Below are 12,093 nucleotides of genomic sequence, written 5' to 3' on the forward strand. Positions count from 1 at the left end.
CGAGTTTTTTGAAGTTGTATTTTTTTTGTCATAATTTTTCGGAAAATTAAAAAATTAAAAAAAATTATTTTCACTATTTTTTTTTTACATACTGTCACCAGTGCAGTACAGCGTCATCATATAACTGGCATGGCGGTGAACAGGGACACTGACTGGTGACAGTATGAAAAAAAAATATATATATATATTTTTTTTTATTATTTTTTTTATTTTTTTATTATTTTTAATTTTTTATTACATTTGTTTAATTTTTTTTTAAGATTTTTTTTTCATATTTTACTATGACCAAAGTAGTACAATGTTACCATAGTAACATTGTACTACTTTGGGGAAGTGATCAGTATTTTTTTTTTACACAATTTGCTTATAGCAAAGAATTACTTTGCTATAAGCAAGCATTTACCTGAATGAAATCGATTCATTCAGGTTTTTTTTTTTTGGTTTTTTTTTGTGCTTAGCTGTGATTTGGTCACAGCTAATCACATGACATGTGCATGTGATTAGCTGTGACCATTCACAGCTAGGCACTAGTATACAATGGATGGCATGAATGAAGCCATCCATTGTATACAACTGTCATGTGACCTGCTGTGATTGGTCACAGCAGGTCACATGGTACCAGCAACGGGGGCCGGTACTCAGATCTGTCATCGGCCGTGTCCGAGGTACACGGCCGGTGACAGATCGCCCCGCTGCGCAGCTCTGCAGGGTCGCAAACTGCGCATGTGCGGGTGCACGCCAAATGGCGTGCACCCGGAATGCCGAAGCACTTCTGAAGCCGCCAAACGGCCATTGGCCGGGCGGCTAATGGTTAATATACTGGTGAACATCTATATACTCGTGGCAGTTATATGCTGGTTGTTGTGGTTCTTCTGCTCCCAATTACTTTTTTTTACATAACTGATTAAAGTGGTTCTAAAGGCTGAAGGTTTTTTACTTTCATGCACTGTATTCATGAAGGTAAAAAAACCTTTGTGCAGCCTTCCCCCTCCCCCCAATCCTCACCTGAGCCCCCTCTAAGCCAGCAATGTAGGGGGACTCTTCCATCTCATTGGCTGAGACAGCAGCAGGAGCCCAATCACAGCCAGTGAGCCGATGAGGAGAGAGCAGAGTGGGGGTAGGTACGAGCCATGGCTCTATGTGTCTCATGTGTCACATAGAGCAGCGGCTCAAAAGTGAGAACGCAGCGGTGCCCCCAGGGCAAGCAGTTTTCCTGTGGGGCACTGCTTGTGGGGGAGGTGCCAGAGCACCGGCGGGGGACCCTAAAAAAAGAGGATCAGGGCAGCTGTGTGCAAAACTACTAAACACAGAGCAGGCAAGTATGACATGTTTCTTATTTTACATAGTTACATAGTTAGTCTGGCTGAAAAAAGACAAAAGTCCATCCAGTTCAATCATTATATAATAAAAAAGTTATAATCCTCCACCCAGAGTTGATCCAAAAAAAATCACTTTATAAAAAAACAAAAAAAAACAAAAAACAACGAAGCTTTAGTATCACTTTCATTTCCCAGGAAGGGAATCCCTCTCTGTTCACAGGGGCCCTGTCCTGGGTGGGGGCCCTGCCAACTTTATTATCTATCCCACTCTTCCATTTAGTGAAGGTTCTGGTTCTCCTATTTTCGTACAGGTTTACCCACATGGAAGGAAATATATTTGAAATACTACAATTTTGGCATATTCAATATATATAAATATATATTGTGAATGGGTAGCGGTACCATGTACCCCACACCAGGGGCGGACTGACAACTCATGGGGCCCCCGGGCAATAGGGGATCATGGGGCCCCTGTGTCCTTGCCCAAACTCAAAAAAGCCTATGAAAAAGGTACCAGGGTGTCAGGAATGGACTGGCCAGCAATAGTGGGACTCAGCTGCCTTATGAGCTGCAGTACCAGGGCTGGCCAGCGGGTGCTCCCAGCAATCAGAGACTCAACCTTGCAGCCAGTCAAACACCTGGAACTAATTATACTGGTGTATTTAAGGGACATTCAGACCTGCAGACTCTGCCTTGGTGTTGTGTTTTTCCTGGGCCCTGTATCTTGTTCCTGCATCCTGTCCCTGTCTTGTTGCTGACCCGGCTTGATTCTGACCTCTGCTGACTTCTCCTGTTCTGATCCCCGGCTTGTGACCCCGACCATTCTCTGCCTGACCCTCTGTACCTACCTGCCTGTTAGTTGCTGTACCCTGCTCGTGACCTGACTATTCTCCGCTTACTCCCCCTGTACCACGCTGCCCGCACGATATTGACCCGGCCTGCCTGACGACGCTTGCACTGTATGTACTGTTATCTGTGGGTGGTTGGTTTGGTTCGTTTGCACTGTGTTATGTTTTAGTATTGCACTGCGTTTATGTTTGTATTGTTAGTGTTAATAAATTGTTTATAACTTATCTGAAGTCTGCGTTTCCCTGCGTCAGTCACACACCTCTGGTCACACCCGGGAGCCCTGACATTACACCAAGGCCAATCCTGACCAGAAGTGGCTGCACAGGGAAGCCATCTTGGTTTGTTGATGGGAAGGATGGATCTGGATGAGGTTGCGTATTTATATCTGCTAGTGTTTGATGACAAGGAGTATGCTTATCAGACTCTGAAGGAGTATCCCCGGGATGAACTGCTAGAATGTATACGGCTCGCTCATGTTCTAGTAGATCAGGGCACAGAGTTCTCTGAGGTGCAGCCATTGATTCAGGTTTGTGCTGAGTTGGTTTCATCTGGTACCCCCGAATGCAGGGATGAATTTTTGCCACCATTTAGTGCAGACCAGGTAGAGTCCCTGGTGTGGTTATTAGAGGATGATGTGGGTTACTTTCTGGAGCGTTATTCCACATGTTCACCACAGACACTAAGAGATTGTATAAACGCAGTGCAGTCTTTGGTCAGACAGGCTTTGTGTAAGCTCAGCTTTGTTCAACCCATACTGCAGACATGGACAGATTTGTTGCACCCAGCCTCAGTCAGCTTACAAAGACCCAGTCCTGCTTCTAATCTATTTCCTCAAAGCTCTACTCCTGCATTCTCAACAGCTCCTCCAGTTACAGCCCAGTATACCCTGCTATCTACCGCATGTCAGTACCCTGTTCCCACTCGCTGCACCTATCCTGCCTTTAACCCTGTAAAAAAGCCCTCTGTAGCAACTGCTCCCTCCTCTGTTCCATCCTCCAGCTCTTCTCTGTCTCCAGCTGCTCCATTCGTTTGCAGACCTGCGTTTACTTGCAGTGCTCCAGTAGTTAAAACCAGAAAAAAGCGAAAATTCTTCCCAACCAATACCATCCTGCCAGTATCCAAACCGGTGAACCTGCCTCCTGTGGTTCAGCCTGAAGCCTCTACTCAGCCTGAATCCTCTACTCAGCCTGATGCCTGTACTCAGCCTGATGCCTGTACTCAGCCTGATGCCTCTCCTCAGCCTGATGCCTCTACTCGGCCTGATGCCTGTACGCAGCCTGATGCCTCTCTTCAGCCTGAAGCCTCTACTCAGCCTGAAGCCTCTACTCGGCCTGATGCCTGTACTCAGCCTGATGCCTCTCTTCAGCCTGAAGCCTCTACTCAGCCTGATGCCTCTACTCGGCCTGATGCCTCTACTCAGCCTGAAGCCTCTACTCAGCCTGACCTATAATAGTAATAATAAAGCAATAAAATGTACTTAATTGTAAAGCTATACCAGACTAAACCAATGAACAGCTCAGTCTGGTATCGTTTTCTAATAAAATACAGCTAATGGCTAAGCTTTGCTCTCCTGTGTACTTTCAGTAGGTCCTCCTACATTTCTTCTGCAGCTTCTCACTTACATATGTGCACAATATGATCATCATCTATAATCGGGGATGTGACGGGAGTCACTTTGGGTGGGGGGCCCATGGAACCCAGCTCACTTTGGAGCGGTGGGGAGAACCCTGTCCCAGCTCCCCATATCCCTCTTATGTGTAAGTCACCCTGTGCCTGTTAGGGGTACAGGGTGATCTGTCCTAATATTGTATAGACATGTCTAGGAGATCGGTGGGGTTGGGGTTGTGGATTATTTGGTGTTGTGTGGCTGCATCCCATTGTTCTATTGTTTGTCTTGCTTGGGAGCAAACTATTATGGGTGTCTATGTGTATTAGCTTAGTGGGGGTGGGGGGTCTCCAGCAGCCCTCCCTCCTGATGGGACTGTCTACTGGTGTGTCTCTTGTTACTAAATGTAGATATTACCCCACCCTGTGTCATTATGCAGGGAGGGGGGATTGTCCCCTGAGTGTATATATCTTGTATCTGTGTTGAAATAAACAAGTCTACCTTCTGGATTACTTCAAGTCTGGTGTCGTCTAGTCATGTATGGTCGACTGTGGTGTCTGTGGTCGATGTTCGGATGGGGAGGTGGTATTCTAACGGAAGTACTGTCTGGGTCGGTTCCGTTACAGGGGATATGGTACTCTGAACTTTTTGATTTTTCTGTATCCACTCAGCTGTAGATGGATTTGGTCTGGGCTCCTGTATACACTTCCATGTGTCCTCTCTTCTCAGCTGCATCTTCATTTTCATGTTTTCATGTTGGTAGCCATCATATGTGATTTCTGGCCTTTCTTTTCCAAAGACTGTTTTGCCGGCACTCTGAGCTGTATCTGCAGTTACAGCAGTATTTAGTACTTTGGATGTAGTTGGGAACATAACCTGCTGGAATGTTTATCATCAAATGAAAATAAAAAGGATGAGAACCGAACTCCAAACTGTGCTCTTCTGAGTTACCATATTTTTCGCTCCAAAAGACGCACTTTTTTACCCCTCAAAAAAGGGGGGGGGGGATGTCAGAGCGTCTTATGGAGTGAATATGGAGCGGCCGGTCCGGTATTTCTACCGCCGCCATGTCAAAATATCTGGCTGGCCGCTCAGCTCTTCTGTGCAGCAGGAGCTTACTTGTTCCTCGGCCCAGCGCTGCACAGTCTTCCAGCGCCGGCTTTTTATTGTGGGCTCTCGGCTGTGACAGCCGAGTGCCCTGTGCGCATGCGCGAGAAGCGCTGCTCTTTGTGAATGGTACACTTATTCTGGAACACATGACAGGTCCCAGAAGATGCCGGACCAATCATAAAGCGCAGCGCTTCTCGCGCATGGGCAGTGGGCACCCGGCTGTCATAGCCGAAAGCCCACACTAAAGGGAGGATAACGCCGCAGAAGTGGGAGCGGGTACCTGTCAAATTCAGGTACCCGCTCCCCCTCCCTCCCCAAAGGTCAGCATTCTCTTAGTCATCCCCTGCACTGTCCTCACTCTCTGGTCATCCCCTATACAGTCCTCAGTCTCTGGTCATCCTCTGTACTGTCCGCAGTCTCTGGTCATTTCCTGCACCCTGTCTGCAGTCTCTGGTCATCCCCTGTACTACGTCCGCAGTCTCTGGTCATCTCCTGTACTGTGTCCGCAGTTTCTGGTCATCTCCTGTACTGTGTCCGCAGTCTCTGGTCATCTCCTGTACTGTGTCCACAGTCTCTGGTCATCTCCTGTACTGTGTCCGCGGTCCCTGGTCATCTCCTGTACTGTGTCCGCGGTCTCTGGTCATCTCCTGTACTATGTCCACGGTCTCTGGTCATCTCCTGTACTGTGTCCGCGGTCTCTGGTCATCTCCTGTACTGTGTCCGCAGTCTCTGGTCATCTCCTGTACTGTGTCCGCAGTCTCTGGTCATCTCCTGTACTGTGTCCGCAGTCTCTGGTCATCTCCTGTACTGTGTCCGCAGTCTCTGGTCATCCCCTGTACTATGTCCGCAGTCTCTGGTCATCACCTGTACTATGTCCGCAGTCTCTGGTCATCTCCTGTACTATGTCCGCAGTCTCTGGTCATCTCCTGTACTATGTCCGCAGTCTCTGGTCATCCCCTGTACTGTGTCCGCAGTCTCTGGTCATCTCCTGTACTATGTCCGCAGTCTCTGGTCATCTCCTGTACTGTGTCCGCAGTCTCTGTCCATCTCCTGTACTATGTCCGCAGTCTCTGGTCATCTCCTGTACTGTGTCCGCAGTCTCTGGTCATCTCCTGTACTATGTCCGCAGTCTCTGGTCATCACCTGTACTATGTCCGCAGTCTCTGGTCATCTCCTGTACTGTGTCCGCAGTCTCTGGTCATCCCCTGTACTGTGTTCGCAGTCTCTGGTCATCTCCTGTACTATGTCCGCAGTCTCTGGTCATCACCTGTACTATGTCCGCAGTCTCTGGTCATCTCCTGTACTGTGTCCGCAGTCTCTGGTCATCCCCTGTACTGTGTTCGCAGTCTCTGGTCATCTCCTGTACTATGTCTGCAGTCTCTGACCATCTCCTGTACTATGTCTGCAGTCTCTGACCATCTCCTGTACTGTGTCCGCAGTCTCTGACCATCTCCTGTACTATGTCTGCAGTCTCTGACCATCCCCTGTACCGTGTCTGCAGTCTCTGATCATCTCCTGTCCTGTGTCCGCAGTCTCTGGTCATCTCCTGTACTATGTCCGCAGTCTCTGGTCATCTCCTGTACTGTGTCCGCAGTCTCCGGTCATCTCCTGTACTGTGTCCGCAGTCTCTGGTCATCTCCTGTACTGTGTCTGCAGTCCATTGGTTCAGAATATTTTTTTTCTTGTTTCTTTGCCTCTAAAACTTAGATGCGTCTTATGGAGCGAAAAATATGGTACTTTATTGGATCATCCATACTAGATGGATGTAACACCCTCCCAGATAGGCTGCTAGTTAGATTAGGTAAATGTAGTTCTTTTGGCTCTCCTGTAATCAGGGGAGCAGCTTGTGATTAATTTGGGGTGTTCTAGGTTTTACTGTTTGTGGATTTGACTACTTCCTCCTGCCTTCTGCAGGATTCTGGAATGCAGTTGGCCAGAAGAATCAAATTCACAGACCGAATATTTATGTTGTTCCAGCCAATCCCTGTGGGAGGGTGCCAAGTAGCTGATGGGTGCATAAATAGCATGCGACCTGGGGCAGAGGGGTTCTTGTTCAGAAAAAGTTCCCAAGCCTGAAGAGCTGCTGCCCTTCTGGGCAGTCTAGCTGTGGGGCAGAGGGGTTCTTGTCCAGAATGATAAGTTCCCATCCTGGGCAGTCAAGCTGTACTTCTATGTGTGCTCATTGAGGTCCCAGCTATATAAGAGCTGGGGGGGCTGTAATAATGTTCATCGAGGCCCCAGCTATGCTAGAGCTGGAGGACCTGTTCTACTGAATCTCGCTGGAACTGATTAAAGGGATTTCACTGAGGATCCGGTCTGCAGAGTTCAAGGGAGAAATGTCTGGCATCCAAGTGTAGCACTACCCCCTTAGGAGTTGCTGAAGATTTGGGTCCCCCTATAGTTCTGCACAGCTAGACAACACACATTTTTCACAGACCTGCATTATGGAGACAGTAAACAGTCCTTGAGCTTGTTTGGGGGTATTGAACTTGGATGGGGTTGAGGGTTGTATGGGATGCTGAAGGAACAGTAAACTGAGGACAAATTTCTGGCAACTACATACAAGTTCAAAATAGGAAATTCTCTTCTAGGAGAGCTCTCCAGCCTCTCCTGGTGTACTACCCCAGACCCCAGATAAATCCTCTTCTTTACCCAGTTGTTTGGAGGAATTCCTGGCCAAGGGGATCAAGTGCCTGCCACTTTAAGTTGAACAGTCCTGGGTAAGAAACTAGTCAGGTTTCCCGGTTTCTGGTCCAGGGAGTGCAGGAGTACTCACTCAATCTTTGCCTGTGAGCTGGTTGGGTTGGTGGCTACTGTCAGGCCTTCTGCTGGGCTGGCTCCTTCCCTGACTCCACAGGTGGTCCTCCATCCGAGGACCAATGAGGCTGAGTGATCCTCCTTTCCAGGTCCCAGCCTGTAGGTAGGCCCCTTCCCACTGGGCCCACTTCCAGGCTCCTGCATCTCAGCCTTCCTCACATCTTCCACCAGAACGCTTCTGCTGCTGAGCAGGCTCAAACACACTTAAAGGCTGTAATGGCCCCATGCAAAGCCTCCTGCTTGGGGATTGGCCAAAGTCCTCTATGTGTGCAGGCAGCTCCTCCTCACCCCTGCCCACTGCTTCTAGAATCTTCTCCAAGATTCTAGAGAAAGGAGAGATATCAAGGAACTGATCTGCAGAGCCTCTCAGCCATTACCTAAAATTGACCGTGCTGACTATTGCCCAGGCTGCTACTCAGCCTCTGCAACTAAAATAAATGTAACTAGCTCCCCCTGGCTACCTAAAGGGGTGCTACACAAGTATCCATGGACATTTGCGAGTACACACCTGTGTGTAGGATCCTAGTGACTGTGTGCAGCTTCTATCTCTTGTGTGTCATTGTCAGAGTCTGCTTAAATTTGGGACTTCCCTTTGGAGTCTCAATGTTACTCAGTCCCTTAGTTGCTGGAGGGACTGTACTATGAAGCTTGAAGAAGTAAGAGTCTCCTCGTGTTGCTATATTGTGCTACTAGAGTGTCCCACAGCTCCCCTGATCCCCATCCAAGTTTTTTTCAGCAATAAATATAAAAAAGATACCCCTAGACTGTTCACTGAGCCAGAAGAGAGACTGTTGCTGTGTACCTGTCTTTCGCTACACTACCTTGGGAAAAGAACCTGGGACAGAATCAGCAGGCCTTTTTGGGGTTGAAAGCTAAATATACAGCCATAGTGTCTCCACCCAAAGAAACCAACTCTTCCTTAACGCCTTTCAATGTAGCTTAATCACAAGGAACCTTGAACCTTGTGCTCAAGCCACATTGTGGTGAAACTTGTTAAGGAGGAGTTGGTTTCTTTGGATGGATATACTATGTAACAGAACCGACCCAGACTGTGCTTCCGTTAAAATACCGCTTCCCAGTCCAAACACCGACCACAGACACCACAGCCGACCAAACAAGACTAGACGACACCAGTCTTGAAGTAAACCAGGAAATAGGCTACTTTATTTGAACACAGATACAAGATATATACACTCAGGGGACAATCCCCCCTCCCTGCATAATGTCACAGGGCGGGGCAATCTACATTTAGTAACAAGAGACACACAGATATTCAAACTTCACGCCAGCAGACAGTTCCATCAGGAGGGAGAGCTGCTGGAGACACCCCCCACTAAGCTAATACACAAACACATACATCCCATAATAGTTTGCTCCCAAGAAGGGGCGGACTGACAACTCATGGGGCCCCTGGGCAATAGGGGATCATGGGGCCCCTGTGTCCTCACCACACCCAAAAAAGCCTATGAAAAAGCCAATGAAAGGTACCAGGGGCATCTCATGGGGCCCCCTACTGACCCCAGGCCCTCTGGCCGTGCCCGAGTGTTTGAATGGTCAGTCCGCCCCTGCTCCCAAGCCAGACACACAATAGAGCAATGGGATGCAACCACGACATTAAACAATCAACAATCCCCACACATTAGGACAAATAACCCTGTACCCCCAACAGGCACAGGGTGAGTTACAAATATTAGGGACATGGGGAGCGGAGACAGGGGTCTCCTCACCTCTCCAAAGTGAGCTGGGTTCCATGGGCCCCCCATCCAATGTAACTCCCGTCACACACTATGACTGTATATCTAGTATGCATGATCTAATAAAGTAACCTTGAAGAGCACAGTTTGGAATGTAATTGTTATCCTTTTATTTTTCCTTTGATGATTAGCAAGGACGGGCTTCTTGAACCCGCACCCAGAGTGCAGAGATCAAATGAAAGAGTGGTGCGTGGAGATGGGATGTTACTAACTGTCTGTTGGAAAGCTGCTGCAGATGTCTTCTTACCTCAGATGCTGAAGGACAGTTTGCTTAGACCTTCTGTACTGTCCATGATACTTTTTTTATTTGCACTACAGTACTGCTTGGACCTTGAAGAAGGGGACACTCCCCGAAAGCTTGTCCTCAAAATTGTATGCTAGTGCAAATAAAAAAAGTATCACGGACAGTACTGAATTGTTTTTGTCTTTTTGTCGCAAATGCACTAATACGGCTACAATCACCTTAGACCTTCTCAATTTTTATTGGAAACAGGAACATACACAGATACAGGGGATGGGAGATAAGAAAATTACATCATAGCCATCTTCACAAGAGAGAATGTTAGATTAGACATAAGAATTTCATCTGACACCAACACAGACTTACTACAAGCAGTATGATATGTGAGAATATATGAGAATTTTGTTGCAATAGTGTATTTTCAACTAACAGGGAGGCAGATGGAGAACAGCATAACCCAACAAATCGATAATAGGGACCTTCCAGATTTACACCGGCATTATGTTATTCAATGTCAGAAGCTATGCTCATTTGTGACATTATGTTGTCAAAGTTGACATTGTCTCCCTGAGACTGAATATTACCGATAATTTTAAATCTTCGAATGTTTTCTTCCAGCAGTTTAATTCTCTCCTTGAATCCAATCTTTCCTTCCCGCTGCTCTCTTTGGATGAGTAGCTGGATGTAATCTACAGCAGACATCGGGTTGGGTTTTAAGGCGATCTCCTGGAGACGCTTAAGGATCCTGGCAACCTTCTGAATAAGTTTCAGTGCCTCATGCTTTGCCTTCTCAATGTCATCCTTCAATTTTTTGAGAACATCTTCTGGAGTCATGGCCTTCTTCTCCTCGTCTTCATATTTTCCTTTTACTTCGGTATAACTTATCATGTGGCGTTCAGCAACAGTTATCCAGTGAGATTTTTCTGAAAAGTGCACTTTAGACTCATGTCCACACACACGACAAGTTCCTTGCACATTAAAAACTTCACAAAAATAAACCAGGGGATTAAAATGCACGTTGCAGTCTTGGTGGCATGTGGAGTTGCACTTGTTACAATTGATTGAGCGTTCTGTGGATTCTATCTTTTTTTTTACAACTCTTGTGACTTCAAACTTAAAATTCTCATTCTTTTCAGCCTCTGCCTTGTGTTCAGTCACAGCTCTCTCGGTTTGCTCCAGTTCATGCTGTTTCCCGGTCATCTCCTCAATTTTTTGGACAAGTCCATCCAAAGTTATCTCCAAAGTGTTTCTTTCTGCCAAAACTTCCTTTGTTAAACTTAAATCTTTACTGGCTATTCCAGGCAAAAAGTGTAAAAAAAATTTATCAAGGCTTTTCATTCCCATCTTCCATTGTATTTTATGAGTCAAGCACACATCCTCATCCTCATCCTCCTCATCAGGGCGGTTATTTTTATACAGCATGGAGTTATTGACCTTAAAGTACACAGGTTGTCCATCCTTAGATTTCGCACAGGGAACATCAGCCTCAACAATTGCTGAGAGAACATTTGGTTTCTGGAGATCAGCAAAGGTAGTGAGGAAGACTATATTCTCTTTGATGTCATTCCCAAAAATGGATAAAACGTTGTCATAGATGTACACCTGTGTTGGAGTTAATCGCGCCAAAGATGACGGAACAACAAAACAAATGGCATCAATTTTAGTGAATTTGCATTTCTGAAAAAATTCTCGTATTTTCCGCATTATTTTCTCATCATAGCTTATCCCTCTGGTGTCTCCAAACCCTGGAGTGTCAATGATGGTTATGGAGTACGGGATTCGGAAGTTATTTTCGTGGTTGATCTGGTAGATGGTGACACTCGATGTTTGGCTGTGAGCTTGACTCTTCTTACTACTGTCTTCAAGTAACTGGATCCGGTGATCATCCTTCCACTCCACCCCAAAGATGAAGTTGACCATAGTGTTAATCAGGGATGTCTTACCAGATCCGGTTTCACCAACCATCATGATCACTTTGTTTTGCTTATCATTCTTTGGCGTTCCGAATTCCCATGTGTTTTGACTCTTAGTACAATCCAGTGAAATTCTGTGAATGGTCAGTGGACCAGCCTTGACTGTGCTGCTCCCCAAGCACTCGTTTAGTTTCCAAAATAAAAATCGTTTACCAACTCTTACCACGGTAGAAATGGAGGTTTCAGTACCTATGAAATCAAAACACAAGCAGTTATTGATTATATCTTTGTATGGTCACTATAGCAAGTCACCAAACATATATTATGAATGCAGCACTACCCCCTTGGGAGTTGAAATAGATTTGGGTCCCCCTATAGTCCTGCACAGCCAGGCAACACTTACATTCAGACTTGCATCAGGAGACAGCAACCAGTCCTTGAGCTTTGTTTTGAAGTTGTATTAGTGGATTTATAACTTGGGTGG

General features: G+C 46.6%; 1 protein-coding gene across 1 annotated transcript; it reads right to left on the bottom strand.

Annotated features, from left to right (window-relative positions):
* Positions 1-9,913: 9,913 nt before the first annotated feature.
* On the bottom strand, positions 9,914-11,812 carry LOC149449817 (uncharacterized). Its single transcript, XM_089692732.1, has one exon. It carries the CDS (start codon positions 11,662-11,664, stop codon positions 10,201-10,203), a length of 1,464 nt encoding a protein of 487 aa, XP_089548858.1. The 5' UTR covers positions 11,665-11,812; the 3' UTR covers positions 9,914-10,200.
* Between the last annotated feature and the right edge of the window lie 281 nt (positions 11,813-12,093).

The sequence above is a fragment of the Staurois parvus genome, unplaced genomic scaffold (assembly GCF_062004578.1).
Source record: "Staurois parvus isolate SC_StPar_1 unplaced genomic scaffold, SC_StPar_1.0 ptg000603l, whole genome shotgun sequence".
NCBI lineage: Eukaryota > Metazoa > Chordata > Amphibia > Anura > Ranidae > Staurois > Staurois parvus.

Bases quoted from the DNA above. Each gene is read 5' to 3' on its own strand.
- LOC149449817 (XM_089692732.1), bottom strand. From the start codon at position 11,664: ATGATGGTTGGTGAAACCGGATCTGGTAAGACATCCCTGATTAACACT.